At 26.6% G+C, this 25,306-nt stretch overlaps 1 protein-coding gene across 2 annotated transcripts; it reads left to right on the top strand.

The window, feature by feature from the left end:
• The first annotated feature begins 2,391 nt into the window (after positions 1-2,391).
• LOC112712612 (synaptotagmin-3) lies at positions 2,392-6,863 on the top strand. 2 transcript variants are annotated; one of them, XM_025765545.3, is made up of 13 exons: positions 2,392-2,531; positions 2,761-2,895; positions 3,042-3,140; positions 3,240-3,290; positions 3,389-3,512; positions 3,872-3,990; positions 4,085-4,186; positions 4,300-4,374; positions 4,578-4,654; positions 4,801-5,050; positions 5,254-5,625; positions 6,426-6,554; positions 6,636-6,863. In XM_025765545.3, the coding sequence occupies exons 2-13, from the start codon at positions 2,785-2,787 to the stop codon at positions 6,762-6,764; spliced, it is 1,638 nt and encodes a 545-aa protein (XP_025621330.1). In that variant the 5' UTR covers positions 2,392-2,531; positions 2,761-2,784; the 3' UTR covers positions 6,765-6,863. The 2 variants fall into 2 exon arrangements, with proteins under 2 accessions (XP_025621330.1, XP_025621331.1); XM_025765546.3 differs by lacking the exon at positions 2,392-2,531 and having other exon boundaries at positions 2,548-2,895.
• Positions 6,864-25,306: the final 18,443 nt, after the last annotated feature.

The following is a 25,306-nucleotide window of genomic DNA, read 5'->3' as shown; positions in this document are numbered from 1 at the left end:
AATAATTTTAATTAGATAAATCTAAAAGGCAATCTTTCTAAAACACTTATCTTTAACAAAAGAGAAAAAACGAAAGCCTATCTAAACAATTCGATCGGGTAAACATATCAAATAACAAAGAATAAAACTATACATTCAAATAAAATATTTAACTAAGACTAACCAAATTGTTATAATGATTTTTTAAATCGCGTGCTCCTTTTTCTTCTTCTTTTCCTTTTTCATTATCGTCATTACTAACAACACCAACATTTTACTAACATCTTTATTAATTTTTATTTTCTTATCATTAAATAATTTCAGTTCATTTCTTAGTTTATTTCAGTTCATTTGTGTGTTAATTGAGGTTTATTTGATGCTACTGATAAGTATTGACTACATTTTTTATTCTTTAAATAATTTTTTAACTGTTTATTCAAATCTGAATTTAATTTAGTTCATTTGTGAATTGAGTTAAGTTCACTTGATACTATTTTTAAGTATTCACCAAATCCGTTATTCCTTAAAAAAATTGATTTTAATTTAATGTTTCTGTTTAGTATTGCCAAGAAATATTACACACCAATTGAACAATCCTACTATTTTTTTAAGCTACCAGCTAATTTTGATCCCTGATAATTATTATCTAGGTAAATTAATAATATTAAAATTACATAATTCTTCCAAATTGAAAGTAATTATAGTCAATTTATGAACTTCAAGTCTTCAAACAAAATTTCTTTTCCAATGATAATAAATGATTGAAGTGTTAGTTCAATAGTATAAATGAAAATCGTATAAAAGTCTATCTAGATGCAGAAATTAATTGAAATGTGCTTTTCTTGCTAATTGAATATTTATTATTTTTTGTTTAAATTTGAACTGAATTCGGTTTATTTATGAATTGAGTTAAGTTCACTTAATTGATACTACTTTTAAGTATTTACCAAATCTGTTATTCCTTAAGAAATTTGGTTCATCTCTTAGTTTAATTGAATTCATTTACATGTAAAAATGAATTGAAATGTGTTTTTCTTGCTGATCGAATGTTTATCACTTTTTGTTCAAATATAAATCGAATTCGGTTCATTTGTGACTTGAGTTAAGTTCACTTGATACTACTGTTAAGTATTTACCAAATCTAAACCAAATTCGGTTCATTTATGAATCCAAATGAACCTTAATTAAAAGGAGGAAAAAAAAGTGTAGCAACAACAACAATAATAAAAGAATGATGATTGAGAGAAAACACGCGAAGAAGAAAAAGGAAGACGAAGAAGAAGGAAGACAAAGAAAAAGAAAAAGTAATGCGAAGATAAAGAAGAAAAAAGAATGCGAATACAAAGACAAAGAAGTGTTATTAAAACGCGCATGTGTATACCCGAATGTAATGAAAATGATTTTTATTGAATTTAAACCTATTTTAGTTGGACTTGAATACACAAATACTTGGATGTATAATTGGATTGAATAATAAATTAAGTCTAATAATTACAAATCTTGATTTATCAAATTTTATTCTATTTTATTCTATCAAGCATGTCAAGTGGGTTAGGTGTCAATGCAAGTGCCAACTGATGAGTTAGAGTGAAAATATTTTTATTGGTAATTTTTTTTAGAGTTGGTTTATGTTTTTTAAAGACAATTTTTTTTGTTGTGTTTGACAAATATAAAAAACCACATACTCATATTTGTAATTTTAAAATGTTAAGAATGATGTATTTTTTTAAAGTTAAATTGTACTTATTAAAATTAAAAAAATTAATATAATTGTATATATTAATAAATATTAAAATTAATCTTAATTAAATTATTTATGTCAAATTTTATATATGATCAAAATTCTTTTTTATTTATAATTATTATAATCTTTTTAAATTTTAAAAATTATTTAATAAACATAATTATTATCATACATGATTATTGAAAATCACTTTTAGTTTGATTTACCAAATAAAACGTTACTGTTTTAGAAAATTATATTTTAAAATCCAATTTTAAACTATTATTTATGAAAAATAAAATCTTTATCATACCAACTTGATTATAGGATTTTAAAAAGTATTTCTCTTGTATGTTAATGCTTTATGTAAAAATATTATAATTTAACAAAGTGAAATTAATACTTTGGTTTGATCATTTAACAACTTTTCACATGTAATTTTTTTCTGAACCAATTTATTTGTTATAACTTGCAAGTGGATCACAAGATACTTTCTATGCCTAAATTGATATTTTCAAACTTTCAACCTATTAATTATTAAAAGATCCATTGATAAACCACCTAATTACAACCAAGCAATTCCACAAACATAAAATCTTATAAATCTCCATATTAATTGGTCTAGTAAGTTATCTTTTCCACTTAATGATATAAAATATAAAAATAAAATAAAAAAATATGAATTGAATATTTAGAGCAACATATTCCTGTTCATTCCACATAGGAAATGGTAACACTAACACACCATATGAAAACAACAAAGAAAGAACCCATTTTTAAAGTGTAGCAAAGCAGAGAAGTGCCAATTTGAAGTAAAACAGAGAGGAAGGTAGTGTCTCTGTTTTGGCGCTTTCCTTCATTAAAACCCCATAACTCTTCTCTCCATAAATTTTTCTTTTTTAATATTTTTCTCTCTTTCTGGTTTTCATCGCCGTTCTTTGATTAATTCAAACATCTTTCAAACCATTTTCTTTCTTCTTGTTATATTCTGTGGGCTAAAAAGTTTGCTCCTTTGTCCCTATCATCGTCTTCTTCTTCTTCTCCATGATCACAACCAGCATTTGAGTTCGTAGAAAGAAAAGATGGGTTTGTTCGGCAGTTTCTTGGGGATCATTGGTTTTGTGTTTGGAATCCCTCTTGGCCTATTGGTAGGGTTCTTTGTGTTTGTTTACTCAGAAACCAAACAAGTGAAGGTAATCTTTTTCTTTCTGGGTGTTCTGTTGTTGTATCATGGTTATGTTATTCAGTTTGATTCAATGCAGATTGAGACCCCTTTTCCGTTTTGAATTTTGGGTGTGGTTCAAAATCTGAAATTTGTGTTTTGACTGTTGAATTGCAGGAACCTGTTGTTAGGCCAATCAGTGAATTAGGCCCACATGCATTGCAAGAACTTCTGCCTGAGATTCCTCTTTGGGTGAAGACACCTGATTATGAACGGGTTTGTAATCTTCATAGTTTCTTTTCTTTTTGTTTTTTATTCTGTCTTGTTTCAATGTTACTGTGCCATTGATGTTGCATAGTTCTCTCTTCTATGCAGGTTGATTGGTTAAACAAGTTTTTATTGGATATGTGGCCTTACTTAGACAAGGTACCTCAGAAATTCACTTGTATATTTTTCTTTTACTTTTTCTTTCTATTATTGAGTGATTCTTCAATAATTCAATGGTATTTGGTTTTGATGTGTAGGCAATCTGTGAGATTATTAGAAGCACAACAAAACCGATTTTTGCTGAATACATTGGAAAGTATCAGATTAAAGCAATTGAGTTTGAAGAGTTAACGCTTGGTACTCTTCCCCCAACTATTTGTGGTATGGCTCTTAGCTAAACCATATGACTTTTAATTTTAGTTTTTTGGTTGTAAATAATTTATCCAAAGTTCTGTAGAAAAAATCTAGGATTAGGTATGGTAAGTTGGGATAATTTTTTCACACAGGACATAACCTCCTTGGGCATGAAATGGATTGGATAATATGAATCCTTTGAAATTTGAAGCACAATGCAATTTTGAAAGAAGTGCACTTGAATAACTTCTTGTGTTGTGATGAGAGGGAAAAGAAAATGTTGAGAAGAAAACCAGAACTATGTTTTTTCAGCTTATAGACTATGAGTTATTGCAGTATTAATGCACTAATTTGATTCTTTTGTTGTCGACTGTGCAATCCGGCAGGCATGAAAGTCTTAGAAACAAATGAAAAGGAATTGGTCATGGAACAAGTTATCAAATGGGCTGGAAATCCTAACATAGTGTTGAATTTGCAAGTGTCATCGTTGAATATCACAGTTCAGGTTAGATATATAAGCCTAGTTTTTCTGCAGTTCCTTCAACAATGATGCTTTGCTTTCTGGAATCATTCTTTTTTTTTCCGTAATTTTTCTTCAGTTGGTTGACTTACAAGTATTTGCAATGCCAAGGATAACTTTAAGACCTTTAGTTCCTACATTTCCATGTTTTGCAAAGGTTGTGGTATCTTTGCTGGAGAAGGTAAAAGGAAATATTGTATTCAAGCTTAGCTATATTGCTTTTCTTTTTCTAATTTTTGGAGTCAGAAGAAATCCCTTCTTATATGATGATATGTAATTATGTTGAATATACAGCCTCATGTGGATTTTGGGATGAAAATATCAGGAGGAGACATCATGGCAATACCTGGTCTTTATAGATTTGTTCAGGTACAATGACCTTGCTAATTCTATTCTTTTTAATGATAGATGTTCTTGTTTTTGTTACTTTCTTAAGGTTGTTCATAATCCATTAATCCTATGCACATCAAATCTCTAGTTCCATCAAATGAATTGAACTGTGCTCTTCTATTTGCTGTGGCAGTTTATTATTTAGTCATACTCGAAAGACTAACTACTTTGTTTGCTTACAGGAAACGATTAAAAAACAAGTTGCGAGCCTCTATCTGTGGCCTCAAACACTAGAAGTTCCTATTCTTGACGAATCGACGTAAGTTTGTATGTACAAAATCATTTTCCATAGTCTACAAGCTTTGTAGGTTTCTTGTCTTGCATTTTTGCAACAAAACCTTCATGGATCATTCTTTTCATTGGTTAATATGAACATCTAAAAATGGTTGTTTCTGATGTGTATAGGGTGGCGATAAAGAAGCCGGTGGGAATATTACACGTGAATGTCATTCGTGCGCATAAGCTTCTGAAGATGGATTTGTTGGGAAGTTCTGATCCTTATGTCAAACTAAGCCTCACTGGGGACAAACTTCCAGCAAAGAAAACCACTGTCAAAAGGAAGAATTTGAATCCTGTGTGGAATGAGAAGTTCAAGCTTGTTGTAAAGGACCCTCAATCTCAAGTTCTCCAATTACAAGTCTTTGACTGGGACAAGGTTTCCCCTGATCTTTCCTCTAGTCAATTTCTTCTATGACAAGTCAACTATAGTGGCCGACGTGCCATGGTATAATTGGACGAATGTGTAAAATGAAAAATTTCTTACATTGTCAGTATGTTCAAATTAAATTGATTTTTATTTACATTTTGGTTGAACCACAAAAACTTTGAACTAGATCTTTATTCGGGTCCGATTTCCAGGTTGGTGCACATGACAAGCTGGGAATGCAATTAATCCCTCTTAAGATGCTTAAACCTTATGACAACAAAGAATTCACACTTGATTTGCTAAAGGACACAAACATAAATGAAACTCCAAGTAAGAAGCCAAGAGGGCAAATTGTAGTGGACTTAACATTTGTTCCATTCAAAGAAGATAGTAACAAGTTTGGTGGGAACTCAGAAGGGTATGGAAGAAAGGAAAGTGGAATTGATGTGGTATCTGATGATGAGGTGCAAGAAGGAGCAGGTTTGCTTTCAGTGATAATCCAAGAGGCTGAGGAGGTTGAAGGGGAGCATCACAACAACCCTTTTGCAGTCTTGACTTTTAATGGAGAAAAGAGAAAGACTAAGGTATACTTATTTGTATTAGAGTGTGTTTGGTTTGCAATTATATTGTTTTTAGAGTAAAGGATACTTGAAGTTCGGCTAAAGTTTTAAAAATACCCCTAAGTTTTATTTTGTTTTAATTTTATCCCATAAATTTTCGATTTGCATTAAATATACCCTTGACGGCTAAATTTTCAAAAAATTTAAGACCAATCTAACAATAATACATGAAAATTATGCTTGATTTGCTTGTGTTGAGAGTTGTTCTTATGAAATTGTTGTTAAATTTGTCTTAAATTTTTTGAAAAATTAATCGTCAAAGGTATATTTGATGCAAATCGAAAACTTATGGGACAAAATTGAAATAAAATCAAACTTATGAATATTTTTAAAACTTTTGTCAAACTTTAGGGACAAAAAGTATATTTTACTCTTGTTTTTATTTTCAATGTTTTTTGTTTCTAAGATTTTGCGAAGAATAAAAAGAAAACTTTGAAAGCAATTAAGGTGCATTTGGTTTGTATTTTTATTTTTAGGATTTTGTGAAGGAAAAAAAAATAAGTGGTGAAAACAGAAAATACTATTTAATTACTTTCACCAGTTTCTTTTTTCTTTACAAAATTCTAAAAATAAAAAAAAACTAAAAAAAAAAATCAAACGCACCCTAATTTTTTTTTTTTCTTTACAAAATTCTAAAAATAAAAAATAAAATTGCAAACCAAAGTACCAAACACAGTAGTTTTAAAAACGTAGTCCGTGTGTAATTTTGTGGTTTTATTATTTTATATTAAGAAAAGAGAAATGATTTTGATAAACGTGCGCAGGTAATGAAGAAAACTCGTCACCCACGTTGGAATGAAGAGTTCCAATTCATGCTAGAGGAGCCTCCTCTACGGGAGAAGATTCACATTGAAATTATGAGCAAGAGGAAGACCTTTAGTTTTCTCTCAAAGGTGCCATTTCACTTGATATATATATATATATATATTAACATTTTTCATCTTTTTAATGAAATGATTATTTTGTTAATGCAGGAATCTCTGGGGCATGTGGAGATTAACCTGAATGATGTAGTGCACAATGGTCGCATTAATGATAGATACCATCTTATAAATTCAAAGAATGGTGAGATACATGTTGATATACGTTGGAAGGTCGTTTAATAAATCAAAATCATAAATAATAATAATATAACAACAATTAAACCAAACTATTGTGGTATACATTTTCTCAGAAATTATCAATTATTTATTTATTTGTTATGCTTGCACGATTTCTAGAACTTTTTTTTTTAATTTTTAATTTTTTGGTTAACAAAAGGCTCATTAGTCAATAACAGAAAACAATATTGACATATTCATACCAAAAATAAAAAACTAAAATCAATTTTGTCATGTATTTTGCTTCAACACGTGGCACTGTCCGCACGAAAAATAAAGATTACGTTATTGACAATTGGCAAAGCTGCGTTATGAAACTTCGACTAAATCACGTGAGAAAAAAAATTTAGACAATTTTGTACATATAATATTTAAAGAATTCAACGTGTGTGCTGGTCATTGCCTCATTGGTCAAAACATAGAAATATTTCTTTTTTTTTTCGATCAGATAAATTGGTCATAAAAATTAAAAAAATATTTGAAATAGAAACATTTAAATAAAATATTTTTTATAGAATTAAAGAGAATAATAAATAAATGTATTAATGCATTTACGGTTGATTTTATGTCATTAGAGCCTGTACTTATTCTCTAAATTATCGACTTTGTTTCTGTACTGGTGTCATAAAGAGTATTTCGTTAATTATTTAATTTTGATCTCACAAATATCTAATGCCATTAAACTAATAATTTAATTACCTCATAATATATAATTTGATATTATAAAATGTGGAAAGGTTAAATATTATATTTGACTGAAAACAAATTTATTTTCTACATCTATTATATATTACTAATTAATTATACAATTAAATTATATATATGTCACTTTCTCATTACAATTGAAATGAAATCTTTCTTTCCAAAATTAAAGAATTTTCCCTTCATTTCTCTCATTTTTTCTATCTCTCTCATTCTTTCACTCACTCTATCTCTTTTATATATTTCTCTCATTCTTTAACTCATTTTATCTCTCTTATATATCATTATTAATGACTAATTATAAATTTAACAATCAAAATATATAACATGGTATTCTCTAATTATATTTAAATTAAATTAAAATAAAAATATTAAAATTGAAATATAGCTATATTATATTTATATATTACTAACTAATTTAATAACTAAAATGTATCAACGTGTCATATGATACTCTCTTATTAAAATTTAAAAATAATATTTACCTCATAAATTCGTAAACGTCCTTCTTACATTTTCTTATCTACCTCTTTTTTTTATTTCTCTCTATCCTTCCGACTCTATATATAATTTATATTTTATATTTTATATTAATAATTTGACAAATCAAAATATATCACCAGATATTTTTTTTACTACAATTAAAATAAAATTATTCCTTCCAAAATTAACAAAGTTTCTCTCATTTTTCTTCTTTGTCTTTGTCTCTATTTTCTCTCATTTTCTATTTTTCTCTACCTTTCTTTTCTACAAAAAAATAAAATTAACAACATAATATAATTCAAATAAAAATATTATTATATGATATTTTTAATTTTATATTTTTACTGTTTATCTTTCTAATCTATATTTTAACTTTTTTTTCTTCAAATATTTATTACATATAATTTAGAGAAATACTAATGTTGTAATTAAAATTTAAAATCAAAATTCAATTATTTTTTTAAAAAATAAATTTGAGTTAATTTCATAACTATCATTATAACTTTTTTATACTAATATCTAATTATAGTTTTACATACATAGAGAAAAAAATATTATTTTTAAATAACAAATATAAAAATTAATTATTTATATTTATGAAATAGACTTAATACCTCTTAAAATATAAAAGGAGTAAAGCATCGTTTTTGTTCCCAACGTTTGGGGTAAGTTATAAAGTTGTCTCTAACGTTTCAATCGTCCTATTTAAGTTCTTAACGTTTCAAAATTGACTCAATGTTGTCCTGTCATTAGGGATCCATTAACAGAATTGACGACAGGACAAAATTGAGATGGTTTAAAATGTTAGGGACTTAAATAGGACGAAAACGTTGGGGACAAAAACGAATACATAGAAATAAATTTTAATTTTATCTTTCAATAAAATCAAATTGTTACTGTACATAGTATTCAATTATTTTTTAATCACATCTAAATAAATTACACTTAATCACATTACTTTCATTCTAAATAAATTTATTTTTTTTTATAATTTTACACTAAAAGTAATGTAATTCTTTTATAAATAAATAAATTTTACACTTTCATTTTAAATAAATAATGAAATGTGATTAGAATGAAAGTGTAAAATTATAAAAAAAATTATAAGTAATGTGATTAAGTAATGAAAGTAAAATTATATTATTTAGAATGAAAGTATATAATTATTTTATTTATAAAAAAATTACATTATTTTAAGTGTAAAATAATAAAAAATATTAATTTATTTAGAATGAAAATATAAAATTATAAAAAAAATAAGTAATGTGATTAATTAATGAAAGTAAAATTACATTATTTAGAATGAAAGTGTAAAATTTATTTATTTGTAAAAAAATTACATTACTTTAAGAGTTAAATTATAAAAAAAATTAATTTATTTATAATGAAAGTAATGTGATTAACTGTAATTTACTTAGATGTGATTAAAAAATAATTGAATACTATGAACAGTAACAAATTGATACTATTGAAGGATAAAATTAAAATTTATTTCTATATATTATTTTTGTCCCCAACGTTTTCGTCCTATTTAAATCCCTAACGTTTTAAAATCCTCTTAATTTTGTCCCACTGCCAATTCTGTTAACGGATCCCTAACGGCAGGACAATATTGAGTCAATTTTGAAACATTAAGGACTTAAATAGGATGATTGAAACGTTAGGGACAACTTTGGGACTTACCTCAAATGTTAGGGATAAAAATGATACTTTACTAAATATAAAAGTATACATGTTAAATTCTTTCAAATTTTAGATAATAAATATTAAAATTAATTATTAGTTAAAAAAACTCTTTCATATAAATATAATAACTAAAAAATCTTATTATTTAATTTTTTTTATCTATGGAGACCCTAATCTTCTTAGTCGATGAAAATTTTTGTCCTTTACAACCTTTTTGATATAAGTAGTTTAATGCTATAAATTTTTTGTGCCTTAATTTATAATATCAGGACCGACATAATTTTAAAAGATTTATATTCTCATAATATTATTACGGGTAAGAAAAATTCAAATCAAAAGATTGTTTTTTTTACAATATTCTCCGGCCTGATATGTTAAGGACTAATACATCACGAATCAGAGCTCCAAAACATGGATATGGGCCTGCAGAGCAACCAGTTCGTTCAAGAAAAAATGATGTGGCCTTATCTTTGGTTTTAAACTGGGCTAAAGCCCAAAAGAGATATTATTACCTACGCCTAGGGATACTTGACACCATGTTTAGGCCCACATACCACCATTTCCCTGATGAGATTCCTTTACTCTCTTTCTTTTCAATTTAATTTTCACCCTCAAAAGTCAAACCAAAAAAAGAAAACTTTTTTCCATGCTTTTCTTTTCCTTGTTCCGAGAGATGATATGGACACCAGGTTGATGACAAATTGACAATTGACAACAAACAAAAAAGTCAAAAGATTCAAAGATGGCTACACCACACTTTTCTATTAAATTGACATAGGATAAATTTTTGGTAACAATTAAAACCAACCAATAATCAACCGAATCAATTGATTCTCTAACCTCTAATATTGATCCCATCATCGGTAGTAACTGTAATAAAAATGGAAAAAAGAAATGAAAATTAATTAAAAAAAGAAATTAGAAATACAAAATCTAAATATTTAAATCTATATTTTGGTGTGAAAAGTTATAATTATATAAGGAGTTGAATGTATATGATGTACTAAACTATTTCTAGTACTATTCAGACCTTTTTCCTTGGCAAATTAAAAGCTATGATTGAAAACTCAGTCCTTTTGGGTTGTGCAAGTGCAACAGTTATACCAACCACTCTTCAATTTTTTTTTTCTCTTTAATTTCCAGATTTTGCTGAGTGTGTGTGTTGTTGGGGTCTAGGGCGTCCTCAATTATGCCAATCAATTAACAAAGGGTCCTCAAATATTAACAAAACAATAATAATAATAATAATAATAATAATAATAATAATAATAATATGCATGCATGGTACATCAAAAAAGAAAAGGGGGGAAAAATCAACTTTGGAGAATCAAAAGAAACTCCCCAATGAGACTTTCTCTGTGCAAAGATTTGCATGAACCTTCTTCTCATGTAAATTTGTCAGGGTATTTGCATGATAGTGTTTTTAAGGTACAGCTATGCAGAAAAAAAAAAAGAAAAAAGAAAAGGATCGAGATAGCTTAGCTAGCACACACTAAACTACTAAAGCATGTAAATAAATAATATATAATTATATATACATATAAATAAATAAATAAATAAATAAATAAGAGTTGGATTTCTTAGCACAATCTGGGACAATGATTTTGAACAATGTGGACCCCACAGAATGTATGGATTAAGTTTGACTTCTTGATCATCAAAACATGTGACATCATAATTAACAAAAACTAACAAGGGTTGGTTAGTTCTCCTCTTACGCTATGTTTGGTTTTAAAAAAATGAATAAAAAATTTTTATTTTATTTTTATTTGGATGTCAAAAAAATGAAAAAAAAATTATGTGAATTTTACCAAAATTTTTTTCTATCTATTATAAATAAGAAAACAAAAAATATTATTTTTTATATATTTACGATGTTACTCATAGTTATATTATTATTAATAATTATCAATATAAATTTAATTTTAATAATTTTAATATATTATTATAATAAAAATTTATATTTAAACATTATATATGTATTACATAAATAATTTAAATTATATATGTAAAATTATAATATTTTATAATATTTATAAAATATAATAAAATATAAATAAATAAAAATATTTATACTTTATTTTATTATAAGAATATTAATATAATTTTATATTATTATATTTTTTTTCGTTCAAACAAAAAAATTTTCTATTTTTTTCATTTATTTTCTCTTCGTTCAAACACACATAAATAACTTCACTTTTTTTTTATTTTTTCTTAATATTTTTTCTGCCATTTTTTAATATCCAAACAAAGCCTTAGGGAGATCTGCATGGTTGCAACCCTTTTTTTTTTCTTATCTTGATATTTGCATACTTGGATACACAAAAGAAAAATAAAGTAGCTTAGTAATAATAATTATCACTTATACTTGTAATAATACCTCAACTTTATGGAGAAAATGAAAAAGAAACATAGTGCGTGCTTGAGCTTTATGCATATATATATACTCTAATCACACAGTCTCATCAAACCATTGATAAGAAAATTAATTAAATTAATTAATGTGATTCTTTGGAACACTTAGCTTGCTTAAACTAAATTATCTCAAAATTTGTTTCCATTCGGGATGGATAAGCAATGAGCCTTGGGAAGCTCTCTCTCTTAAATTAATGTATGTACTTTAAGTGCTTCGAATATGCTTTGTTAGTTTAATTAGTTGGGATTAAATAATTAATTGTAGTTTGTCTACTATAGTGATAAAAGAGACATAGACATATAGCAAATTAGGGTTTACAGAAATCAAATAACAAATCTTTGAAACATATCTCCCAAAAATTCTAAACTATAAATTATAAATTTAAAATAACATAATATTATTAAGATAGAAATTCAGATGCAGTTAACTTCATATAAGATAATAGTTGAGAATCGTTAAAATAACAATTTAGTCAAACTTATCAAATCATTTAATAATTATCAATTATCAATTTTACATAAAATTAACTGTAATTGAGTTTTTTTTTATTATTAATATTTTTATATGTAGAATAAAAAGATAAGTATATAATAGTATATGGTAATTACTAGCTTGAATAAGCATTAAAAAAAAAGTGGGAGGCAACATGAGAGGAGAGGTTCCCTTTCTCGTTGACTTAGGCCATAAAGTCTGGCAAATTTGAAGGTAGTTTAAAGGGAATCCAATCCTCCTCCCCACAAAAAGGGGGAGTTATTTGATGAGGGATTCTCTATTGAATGGTTCTCCACTACTCATTCATGTATGTATCAATAACAATTGCCTCTCATACGCTCTCTCTATCTCTATCTCTATCTTCAATGTATGTGTGTTGTGATGAGGCATGTGTGCCCTCAAAAGGAGGAGAGTGATATTGAAAAGTAGTCACTTTCTTCGTTGCTTATTGATGTTTTCTTGTGGGGGAGAGGAATATATAATTTTTTTTGCATACTAGAAAGATAGGGAGTTTTTTTTTAAATATTTTTTTAAGAGTTTTATACTTTTTTAATTTTAATATATTGATTGCATTGATCAAATTTAAAGTTCTTTATCTTTTTAAGTAAACATGTTTACTTTACATATTTTAATGAGTGTTAACATTTTACTGAAAATTTTAAATATAATAATGTTGTTGGTATATATGCTAAAAAAATAGGGTTTTATCGTGTGCGACACAAAAATATATATTTCATTTGGGAGGTTCGTCGAGGACAAAATATTTTGAACCAACTTAGATTGGTCGAGTGATCAGCTTACTCATCTGCTTAAGTAAGTGTCGAGAGTTCGAATCCCGCTTTGTGCATGCAGCAATTCATTGGTCAACGACAGACTCTTAAATGAAACTCAAATCTGCGATAGATTAGTTCTTAACCTGTCGAGTTGGATAATACCGTGGACTAACAAAAAAAATAAAATAAAGGGACAAAATATTTTAGTAGGTGTAGTTCAAAAAATTTAAACAAATAAAAATACGTTAAAAGAGCACTCAACCAACAAATATATTTTTTGCATAAATGTTTTTCTCTCGTATGAAATAACGTTTGGCCTCTCCAACAATTGAATTTTTTTCTCTCCCAAAAAAAAATTGGATCCCGCTAGGAAGATAATGATTTATTTGTACAATGTGTACAATAGACTATATGAGTTACAAAATAAACATCCTCCATACTATCTAGAATAACCATCCGAGTACTAGGGATAATAAATATCTTTCTAAAAGTTTAAATTGATTTTCGGATTCACCAAGGATCGAACTCTTAACCTTTCAGATCTAGAGCTCTAATACCATATCATAATACCACTCATCCTAAAAGTTTCAATAGATGGAAAAAGGTAACACTAATAATTATATTTCTAATATTCCATAAACCTCTATTGCACACATTATACAAATATTCCATTGACTCCTGATACTTTTCCAAAAAAATTTCATCCACTGTGTATTACACTAGTGAGATCCACTATGTAAAATACCATTTTTTACCTCTATATAAAACATAAAAAGCGAACAAATTTTTATTTTATTTAATATTTTATCTTTAAAAGTGAGCTTTTGGGGGGAGTAGATTAAAGTAAATGGGAATAGGGCATACCACTGAAAAGCAATGTATAGGTTAAGTATCATTTTGGTGTTCCTATTCCAATCTCATTATGTGGATGCTCTTTGATTTGATTAGGCTTAGTGCATGAAAAGTGGTTGTCATGGAGATTCTTTATTGGAAGACCAATGCATAGAGGAGTGCTAGCCAGTGTAAGAAGTAAGAACCCTTTGATTCCCCCCTCAATATATAGACCAATTAGGGATATGTCAAATGGGAACAAGAATAGTTCCATATTCTTCAAAAAAGCTATACAAATAAGGTGGTTGTTATAATGCCTAAAAAATGATATTTAATTTATTAAAAAAAATTAAAAATAATATCTAATTTTAAAAATATAAAAACAAATAATTTATAAATATTTAAAATTTATTATAAAAAATAAGTTAGACAAAAATTAGATATCAAATTATATATACTATAGAATTCACCAAATAATCCAACTATCCATGTTTCTAATGAAAAAGGCCACTAGCCATGGATGTGTTATGTTATCTATCTACTATTCAATATAATAATAATGCACCAAATTTCAAAAGGAACCTAATTTCTTAATGCATGATGGCCACAAATCCATTGCAATAATCCACACAAGCATATATTCTCTAGAATTTTCCACTCCTCTGAAAAATCAACTTTTCTGTCTTTTTTATAATAGTGAAAATTAAAAACATGAAATAAAGTTTCTTTACCCCATGTATGTTTGGTACCCTTTGCCTTATTATATTCCTTTTTTCTCCTTATCTAGTTTTTTTTTTTTTTGGACTAACTCCTTAGCTAGGTTATGCCGTTATATTAGATTATTAGGACTTCATCTTGCTTGAGTACTATATTCCATTGACGCCACATAACTTAGTAGCTTTTTCCCCTTTAATTTTTTCTTTTGTCAAATTATATATATTAATTATTTGGTGAGATTAATTATATTTTGTTATATCCATAATTAAATGACTCCTAATATCAGTCAATTATCTTTTGTGTATATATATATATATATATATATATATATATATATATATATATATATATATATATATATATATATATATAATTCAAGCATAAGTATAATACAAAAATTAAGATTAAATGACATGACAACAAATAATTGATAATAATTACACTAAAATACATCTAAATAAAATAGTTTCTTGATCATAAAACGTGTTAGCAAATTATATAGTGTGTAACTATATATAGCTAGCAAAATATTAACGCAATTTGAGTCAAGGTAAATGTTGATTATTATTATTATTATTATTATTGGTGTACCAAACATCTTCCTGATATTTTGCATGGGAGTTTTTCTAGAAAATCATGTGACATGTTATTTTGCTCTTCAGATTTGGAAGGTTTGTATAAAATTCGATTCAATCCAAGTTTTTGATGCGTGACATTTCAAGGCTCTAGATTTTGACTATTCGATTCAAATTTTGAGGTCTGTGTGGTTCATTGACCGAGATTATGTTCGTCATCATAAAATATAAAAATAATGGTTTTATGTACGACGGTTGTTTTCTGTCCTAGATTTGTTAGTTGATAATGATAAATATTTGATATATACAACTATTTTTTGTCCAATCTTTCAATAGCTAATTAGATTCACCCAATCATAGACAAGTGTATGTAGAGTTTTATATGGTAAAAGTTAGTTTATTATAGTTATTTATAGAAATAAACAACTATTGTAGCCCATACCTTTACAAATACTATCATCAAATAAAATAATTAACGTTATATCCCATGAAAAAGGATTTTTTTGTACAAAATATTTATATTTAAATTTTTATTAATTTTTAATAAAATTTTTAAATAATTTTTATCTTTTATCTTTAATCTCAATTCTATATTATTATTTTTTTTCAAATTTTAAGGTAGAACTTCTGGCGATAGTAATAATATTTCTATTTGTATTTATAAAGGTGCGACAAAAGAGATAAGTTTCGATTGATCATGAGGAAAATAAACAGCGTAAATTCGATGATAAACATTCACGTAGCGAGCACAAATGATTATAGAGCGTCGAAAGGAGAGAATCGATGACAAGAATGAAGACGACAAAAAAAGAGATTCTTCAAATAAAAGAGGGATGCGGAGTAGGAGAGGGAGACATTGTAATGGTGAACGACAAGAAATGAGTGTTTGGACAATTGGACTACAAGATTTAATGAAAGTGTTGGTAGAAATGCTAGAAAATAAGGGGTTGATGTACAAGACAATGATAAGAAATGGACTGTGATAATGGTGAAGAAGATGAGGGATATGAACAAAATGGGAAGGAATGTGTATTGATGCTAAGATGAGACATAAGAATATATTGGAGACTTTGACTTACCATTATTGTCAAGAGGAAAGAAGCTCTTCGTTACTGAGTATATGTCCAAATGCAGTTTGCTTACTGTCGCTGTCCAGAACCGCCGGAAGCTCTACCTTAGAATTTGGGAAACAAAAGATGGTGTGAAATTGAGGTTAAAGATAAAGAATGAGGATAATTATAATTTTTATTAAAAAATTAACAAAAATTTAGGATTTTAATACTTTTGTCACATAAAATCCATCTTTCATGGTATAACATTAGTTTTCATATTTGATAGGTATTTATGTCAATGTTCGTAAAGTTCATTGGTACAAATAGTTTTTTTTGTTATTATATATATTTAACAGTCCCGCTACACATACGAGTCTTTTTGGCAAACAAGTTAACCATAAGCCAACAAAACCCACTGACATAATGCGCACGTGAAATCACTCCGTTTTTCTTCGCATTCCTTCTCCAACGTTTGTATGCTGCGTTCCTCCTCTTCCTCCTCCTCATTTTTCTTTGCGTTCCTCCTCATTTTTCTTCACGTTCCTTCTTCTTCGCGTGATTCATCCTCGTTGTCGTTCTTTTTATTGCTACTGTTGTTGCTGCATTTTTTTCCCTCCTATTTCTATTGATTTTGCAATATTATGTATTTTTTTCTTCTTTGTTTGATTTTTTTCTCTCAAGAATAATTATGAGAAAATGAAATAAGAAGATGAAGAAGAAGCAGCAGCAAAAGATGAGGAGGAGAGGGAAGAGGAAGAATTTTAAATTATGCCAAACTTAATACACCGAAAATTTTCCAAAATACACCGAAATGAGAATGGAACAGATTCATCACAATAATAATTCAGATTCATAACTCCTACACCGAATTTTGCTATAAATGCAGAAAAATATTTTTAATACATTTTTTTCTTCTTCTTTTTTTCTTATTTCTTTATTTCTTTTAGTTGAATGAATTTAGGTTCATCATCTTTCAAGTAATTTTGCAACATTATGTGTTTCTTCTTTTTCTCTGTTTGATTCTTTTTGTTTTTATTCTTGTTAAGAGAATAAAACAAAAAGAAAGTTGAGAAGGTAAAACAAAAAAAAAGATGAATAAGAAAAAAAAGAAGATAATGATGATGAAAAAGAAGAATAAGTATCAGCAAAAGATGAGGAGTAGGAAGAGGAAGAATTTTAAATTCTGCATAATTTATCAGAATACAAATATACCAAAAAATTTATAAAATACACCGAAAGATTTTCAAAATACACCGAAAGTTTTTAAAAATACACCGAAACGATTATGGAATAAATTCATCACAATAATAATTTAGATTCAAAACTCCTATACTGAAATTTTATTACAAATGTACAAAAATGTTTTCTTTAATGCAATTTTTCTTCTTTTTTTCTTTATTTATTTCTTTTTTTTTAGTTGAATGAATGTGGATTCATTATCTTCCAAGTAATTTTGCAGCATTATGTATTTCTTCTTCTTCTTTGTTTGATTTTGTTTTTATTCTTGTTAAAAGAGTAAAATAAGAAGAAACTTGAGAAGGTAAAACAAGAAGGAAAAGATGAATAAGAAAAAAAAAAGATGATGATGATGATAATGAAAAAAAAGAAGAAGAAGAAGCATCAGCAAAAGATGAGGAGGAGGAAGAGGAAGAGTTTTGAATTATGCAGAACTTATCAGAATAAAAATACACCAAAATTTTTTACCAATAACACATAAATTTCTTAGTTTTTATGCCAAAATTTTGCTACAAATACACAGAAATATTTTTTTAATGATTATGACATACAAACTAAATTTGAAAATAACACACAAAAATGACTGAATTATCAACAAAAACACATCCAAATCAAATTTGGATCAGACAATATCATCAATATAGCAAAAATTCTACGATAATGATAATAATAATGATGATAACGATAACGACGATACGTATAAGAAGAAGACAATGATGACTATAATGATGATGATCATAATGATAAAGATGATAGAGGAAAAGGAGAAAAAGGAAGTAGGAGAAGAAATTCCAATGAAAAAAGGAGGAGAAGGAGGTGGTGGTGGTGTTGATGATAACGATAACGAAAGAAAAAAATAACGGAAAAAAGGAGAAGAAGAAGAAGTCGAAGTATCAGAAGTGAAAAAGAAGAAGAACGTGCAGAAAGAAAAAGAAGAAAAATGTGTGCAGTAGAGGTACAAAAAAAAACATGTTTGCATGAATGTAAATAACTTGTTGGACTTGTTTGGTTAATAAATTTGTATGTAAAGATTTATTTTATATTTTATTTTATATTTATATATAAGATTCAGTTTCTGTGTTCAACTTTTACTTTTTTTTTCTTAAATATTTTATAAAATAAATTTTTTATTTTTTATTGGTAGAAAATAAAAATGATAAATAAGAGTATACCAATTTATTAAAATATAATACGTGAAAATATATGTAATAGCAATACTTATGTTTTCTTAATAAATGGTCTTTTGAATTAAACTTTTGAATTCGTTTAAATTATATTACAATATAATCTATTAATAATTTTTTGAAGCAATGTTATTTCTAGTCTAGACTCGGTTGAATTAATCAACAATTGAATTAACCTATCAAATCAATATATAGAAATAAAACTAATTTAAAAATTTTGGAATTTATTATGATAAAATGTTGAGAAATTGTGTGATCTTTAGCTAGTTAATATAAGACCTAGCTATCAAAAGTATAACTTTTTATTTTTTTTTACGCCTCAAAATTTAATTCAAACTTTGTTGTCCGCGAGAGGTACAACTTATTATTTTTTAGATTTAGTTAATATATACATAAAATAGAAGTTAGAATTATTGTTGAGTTAAGAAATTAACTAATATAATTAATGATAACAAACATTTGATTATTGGACTAATTATTCAATTAGTTTTGATTATTTTGGTTAAGTAATGCAGGCCAAAAATAAGTATTGTAGCAGCCCAATATTAAATAAAAGAAATCTGCCGGTGGGCTAAATGATAAGTGAAAATAAACCAAACCCAAGTTATTCATCTCAAGCTGAATTCTTCAAGAAGTAAAGGTAAGGAATCAACGGGCTGAACTTGAGTAGAACCCGATCCAAGTCCGGTTACCTCTCTCAGTTCAAAAGCTTTCCAATTAGCTTTCACCAAAAACATCGTCTACCTGTTCCTTCATGGTCAGAACTCAGAAAAAGTAAAAAAGAGAGCATAATCCCTAAGCTAATCACCGAAGAAGTAAGAAAGAGAGAGATTGAGCTTGAAAGGCAGATGTCAAATCAGCAAGTTCAAACCAAATCAAGTTTAGGCAAAGGTTAAAGGTAAACCACTTCCTATTACATGCAAACTGCTTTCTTCTCTTCTTCCCAACTCTCTGCAAGTTCGAAAATGGCATACAAAGAAAAGTTGATTTCTGCCCTAATATGCTGTATATCTATAGTCACAAGTAAATCTTGGGGATCAAGTAGTTTCTCAATGGCTTAGATTCGATTTACCATTAGAAGACTTTTGTGGTTGCTATTTTATGGCTTTCGGTCAACAAGAGAAGGTCAGAAGAAAAGTTTCTATTCTGAGGATTAATGAGAAAAAGTGAATTTGTGGATTGATAAAGCACAGTGCTCAAGAAGTTGACCTAGAAAGAAGAACCCAGCAACATGCAAGGAGATAAAAGAATACTTTCTGTTCATTCACAAGTAAGGAGAGAAAACAAGAGTTTGGTGAGTTGTGTTCTGTGAATAGTTCCCTGAAGAAGTTCCTCTACTAGTATAATGCTTTCTTTCAAAAAAGCATTCGACCAATATTGAAGAACTAAATCAGAGGTTTGCAAATCTGGTTTATCACATAGCAAAGAGGCTGTTGAAGAGTCAATCTCCTTCATGTTTTACAGATTGTAATTTTCTTTTTAATGTTTATCTTTCTGTAATTTCTTGAGTGAAAAGGCATAATGAGAGAGTTCAAGTAAAAGCCAATGAGTGGAAAGAGGTTGAGTGATACACTTGAGAGAAAAATTTAGAGTTATTTTAGATTTCTTTAGGTATATCTGTGTCTTGTATCTTGTACCTGTAAGGTATCCATTTCTTAGTTAGGTTAGCACTAAGAGTAAAGAGTTAGGTATTAGCATAGCCAATGTCAAGTTAGGTTAGAACTTGAGTGTGAACGGATTGTGTCAATCCTGTGGAATTGGTGTATGTAATATTTTTAATTATACTGGAAATTCCTCCATTGTTGTGGAGGAGACTGGACGTAGGTTGCATAGCACAAGGCAACCGAACCAGGATACATGCTGGTGTTAGCTTTTCTTTTCTCTGCTGTGTTCTATTTTCTGATATTCATGAGATAAAAATAAATTGTTTCATAAATTTTTGCTGTTGAGTACAAACAGAATCAGAATTAAAAGTTTATTTTAAAGAATTTTTTCAGTAATCTAAAAGGAAGGTATAGATTCAACCCCATTCTCTAAACCTACCACAACCTTCAATTATCAATTAAAAAAATTATAAAAAGAATGTAAAATTGAGTTATAAATGTATTTATTATATATTTATTAAGATAAAAAATTAAAAATTTTCTATTAATTATATCTTTAATATGTGTTTTTAGGATATATAATAACTATTTTTTTTATTTTTTTTATTTACAAGTCACCTTTTATTTTCGTATTACTATCTTTCTTATTTATTTAATAAATGACTCATTTATTATATTCCAAGCATAATTATTTCAGAGAATATCAATAGTTCAATCAAAATAGGGATATATGTCAACTATAATTTTCAAACAAATATTTCATCTTCTATTTTTTTTTTTTTTTTATTTTCCACATTTAATTTGTAGTTCTTGTAATCTCGTTTATATTTAGTTTGTAGTTCTGACCTTAATACTCTATGATCACATAATGTCCCCAAAAGTAACTTGACACACACGTGTTTACAAGAGATATTGAAACTGAGAAATAAATACTCAATTAAATTTTTGTATTATATTTAGTATAAAATATATATAATTAAATTATATTTTATTATTATGTTTAGTTTAAAATAAATATAAAAATTAAAAAATAAATTTAAAACTTAAAAAATTAAATTGATATACATTTTAAATATTCGTAATATAAACAATTTAAATATTAGTTTATATTTTTAGAGTATTTAATTTTATTTGATATATTTTAACTTTGTTTATTTAGTTATTAAATTGAGTTTTATATTTGTAGACTTAGAATTTTATTTATTTTAATCTAATAAGATGTTATAAATATCTCATAAACTATTATAATAGTCGTATAAAGAGATTAGAAAAGTGTCAAAATATTTTTTAGTTTCGCGACGAAAGCACACGAAATAAAAAAGTATTTTGAGACTTCTCGAATCTCTCTATATAACGAGTACAATAATTCAATAAATATTTATAATCTATTATTAAGTTAAAATAAAGAAAATTCTAAATTTATAAATATAAAGGTTAATTTAGTAACTAAATAAATAAAATTAAAATACATCAAATTAAATTGAACATTATAAAAATATAAACTAATAATTTCTAAATAATATTTGAACTCTGCATATTATAAATATTTAAAATATGTATCATAAATAAAAAAATATTTTTAAAAAATATTATTAAAATTTTAATTTTATTTTAAAAAATTTTAGTATCCTATATTCTAATTTTTTGAAAATATTAAAAAAATTAAAATTTATATTATAAAACTAAAATTTTAATTTTAATTTTATTAAATATTATTCAATCCCAATTTCTAGTTCCAATTCCAAAAACCAAACGCCGTATAAGGAAATAAGTGGACCATATACCCTAATTTGCTTTTTACCAAAACATTTAATGACATGCGCACATAACAAAACACTAATTTCCCTCTCCCATACCTTAATTAGGGCACTTTCACTACAAAAAAAAAAAAGAGAAAAGAAAAGAAAGAACACTATATTTATATTATATTAGGTAATTATAGAGTTTGCACGCCACAACATTTTTAGTTTGATTACAATGAAGCAATTAGTCAACCTCCTAAATCATTTTTACCACTTATTGAATCAACAAGATATTAAGGAGAAAGGACGATAATCTCATTTGAGGAAATAAAAGTAAAAAATAATGACAAGGGCAAAAGGGTCAGAAGAGAGAAAGATGAAATTAAAGGGAATAAAAAATCCAAGACATGTGATGATGGGATCCATGAGTGGCACTAATGTCAACTAACGGGGTTGACATGGGCACCACAATGTGCACGTGTGCCACTCTCTTATATATCTCCCTAGCAAAATATTATTAAATATATAAAGGAAATATAATATGAGTTTAGTGTATACATTTCTTTTTTAAAATATTTTTTATTATATAATTTATAAAATATATTTTTAATATCTCAAAAAATTAAATTTAAAATCTCTTAATTAGATATCAGATATTTACTGTCTTAATTAACTTATTTATTTGTTATTATTATTATATACATCTAATTCATAAAACGATAGATAAATAAATACGTTAATATACTAGTATATATAAGGGAAAAAAATAAAATATGTTTCTAATGTTATTATTTTTTAAGGGTCTTAATTTTTTAAAGTATATAATATAATGTAAAATATTATTAAAAATTCAAATTAAATTTTTTTAGGTGTATTTATAAAATATATAATATATATTAAAAATAAATTTTTGAAATTTCTATTTTTTTGATAATTAACAAAATCCTTTTTAAATGACAAAAAATAAGTATATCATCTTTAATATATTTTATTACAATATTATATACCATTTTAATTTTAAAATATTTTAATATTTTCTTATGTCTTAACTTGTATTTATCTTGATTATCAAAATACAACCTCAAAATGTTTGAAAATCTTATTTAATATGATTAAAGCCAAATCTTTGTATACTTCTTTGTTAAAATAAATAAATAAATAAATTAAAAACGGGGCAAAAATTAGTAATTTTATATTTTCAATCTACAATGATTAAGAAAATCCCACCATTTGACCCATGCCTAGCAATCATCCATCATGATGCGGATGAAGGCCATACCAATTTTTTTTTTGTTCACGGTATTTTTTAAGGACTAATTCGTCGCAAATCTGAGTTTTACTTAAGGATTTATCGCTGACCAATGGGTTATTGCATGTACAAGATGCAATTTAAACTTCTGACACTTATTTAAGTGGACGAGTGAGTTGACAACTTGACCGAGTTGGTTGGCCATACCAATTCATGGAACTGAGTCATATACACAAGCCAATAGGGGCAAATCAAAATACCCTTTTTCAACATTTTATTTATGGTCATGAGCTCTCACCTCTAGAAGGGATTATGACATGTTTCCACTAAACAACTTGTGATGATCAATATTTTTATCACTTAATTGATGAGGACGAAGAAAGAGAAATAATTAAATAATAAACCACTAATACACATGGATGCCCACTTAAAAATTAAACCTTTTCACAAAAGGTGAAAGGAGCTTAAAGGTTAATTGATCTTAAACCAAAGATTGCAATAATTGACAGAGTTGTTTTTATCAATTAGGTAGAAATATATGAGATAGATATAGCTGTATTAGGCTACCTATACTTTTATCTCGTAATCTTTTTTACTCTATTTATTTATTTATTTATTAATTGCTCATTGAACTCATCAAGTGTAATTAAGTGTGGAAATATATAAACAAATTGAGACAAAAGCAAGTATAGATGGTAATTATCCTAGATAAGAAAAATATATTCTTCAAGGAGTTTAATATAACTTAAATAATTAACTAAGACTCTTAAAGCCATTGTTGACTTTTACAATAAATAAATGAAACTGTGCCTAAAGTATAATCAGTATTTAGATATAGCACTCATCCATAATAAGTTAATTAATTCCTTTTAAAAAGAGGGAATTTGTGGACAATACAAAAAGGAAAAATATGTCATAGGCAGCAAGACACACATACACATACACACAATATAATATATGAATGAAACCAGATATCATAAACTCATAATTCTTCATCTTCTAATATATTAATAGCCCTAATAATATTCTTTTTAATAAAAGCATGTGTTTAATGGTTAATTTTTTTAATATTGATAAGAATTGATGTAATTCTTTAATATTAAAAATTATGATGTTTTACAAAATTCTAAGGACTATAAAATTTATAGAGTGCAAATGGTCAGATTAATTTTTTTTAATTTATAAAGATAATACACAGACTGCAAATTGTATTATTTTAATATTAAATTATAATACACAAATTACGTATTATATTATTTTAATATTAAATTATAATACACAATTTGTGTATTATAAATATACAAACGATATATTATCAGTCCAATACGTATCCTGCATATTATGCTTGTACAGAACAGCATCTCTACAATATAAAATTTTATTTTTTTTATAATATTAATGTAAAATTCTATTCACTCTTTAATATTAAAATAAAAAATCCGTATTTAACTATTAATTACTTGAAACAACTTTTAGATAGTAATTTACTTGATGGGGTCAAGGTGTTGCTAAAATTTGAGTAGAGTATCTAGAGTAGACTGACATGGTGTACCTGCAAGGCCCCAAGTGAGTAGTAATAGTATAATTTGAAGGGCACAATGCAAGTGAATCTGAATGCAAAGAAAGGAAAGGATGGTAAAGGGGCAATAAAGGAATGCAGAGACATGATGATATGATACCAAGTAAAGAGGATAATAAAGCATCTAACTTTTTTCCCATTCAACCCAAAACGTGCTTTTATTTTATTTTATTCTATTACTATTGAAATTCAATGCCCTTTTACCCATTACTCCTTTTTCC

This window comes from Arachis hypogaea, chromosome 9 (genome assembly GCF_003086295.3).
Source record: "Arachis hypogaea cultivar Tifrunner chromosome 9, arahy.Tifrunner.gnm2.J5K5, whole genome shotgun sequence".
NCBI lineage: Eukaryota > Viridiplantae > Streptophyta > Magnoliopsida > Fabales > Fabaceae > Arachis > Arachis hypogaea.
Note: the sequence above shows the minus strand (reverse complement) of the source record. Positions and strands in the feature narration are given on the sequence as shown.

Bases quoted from the DNA above. Each gene is read 5' to 3' on its own strand.
- LOC112712612 (XM_025765545.3), top strand. From the start codon at position 2,785: ATGGGTTTGTTCGGCAGTTTCTTGGGGATCATTGGTTTTGTGTTTGGA. The intron at 3,991-4,084 runs GTTAGATATATA...ATTTTTCTTCAG, and splicing joins CGTTGAATATCACAGTTCAG to TTGGTTGACTTACAAGTATT. The intron at 5,051-5,253 runs GTTTCCCCTGAT...TCCGATTTCCAG, and splicing joins AAGTCTTTGACTGGGACAAG to GTTGGTGCACATGACAAGCT.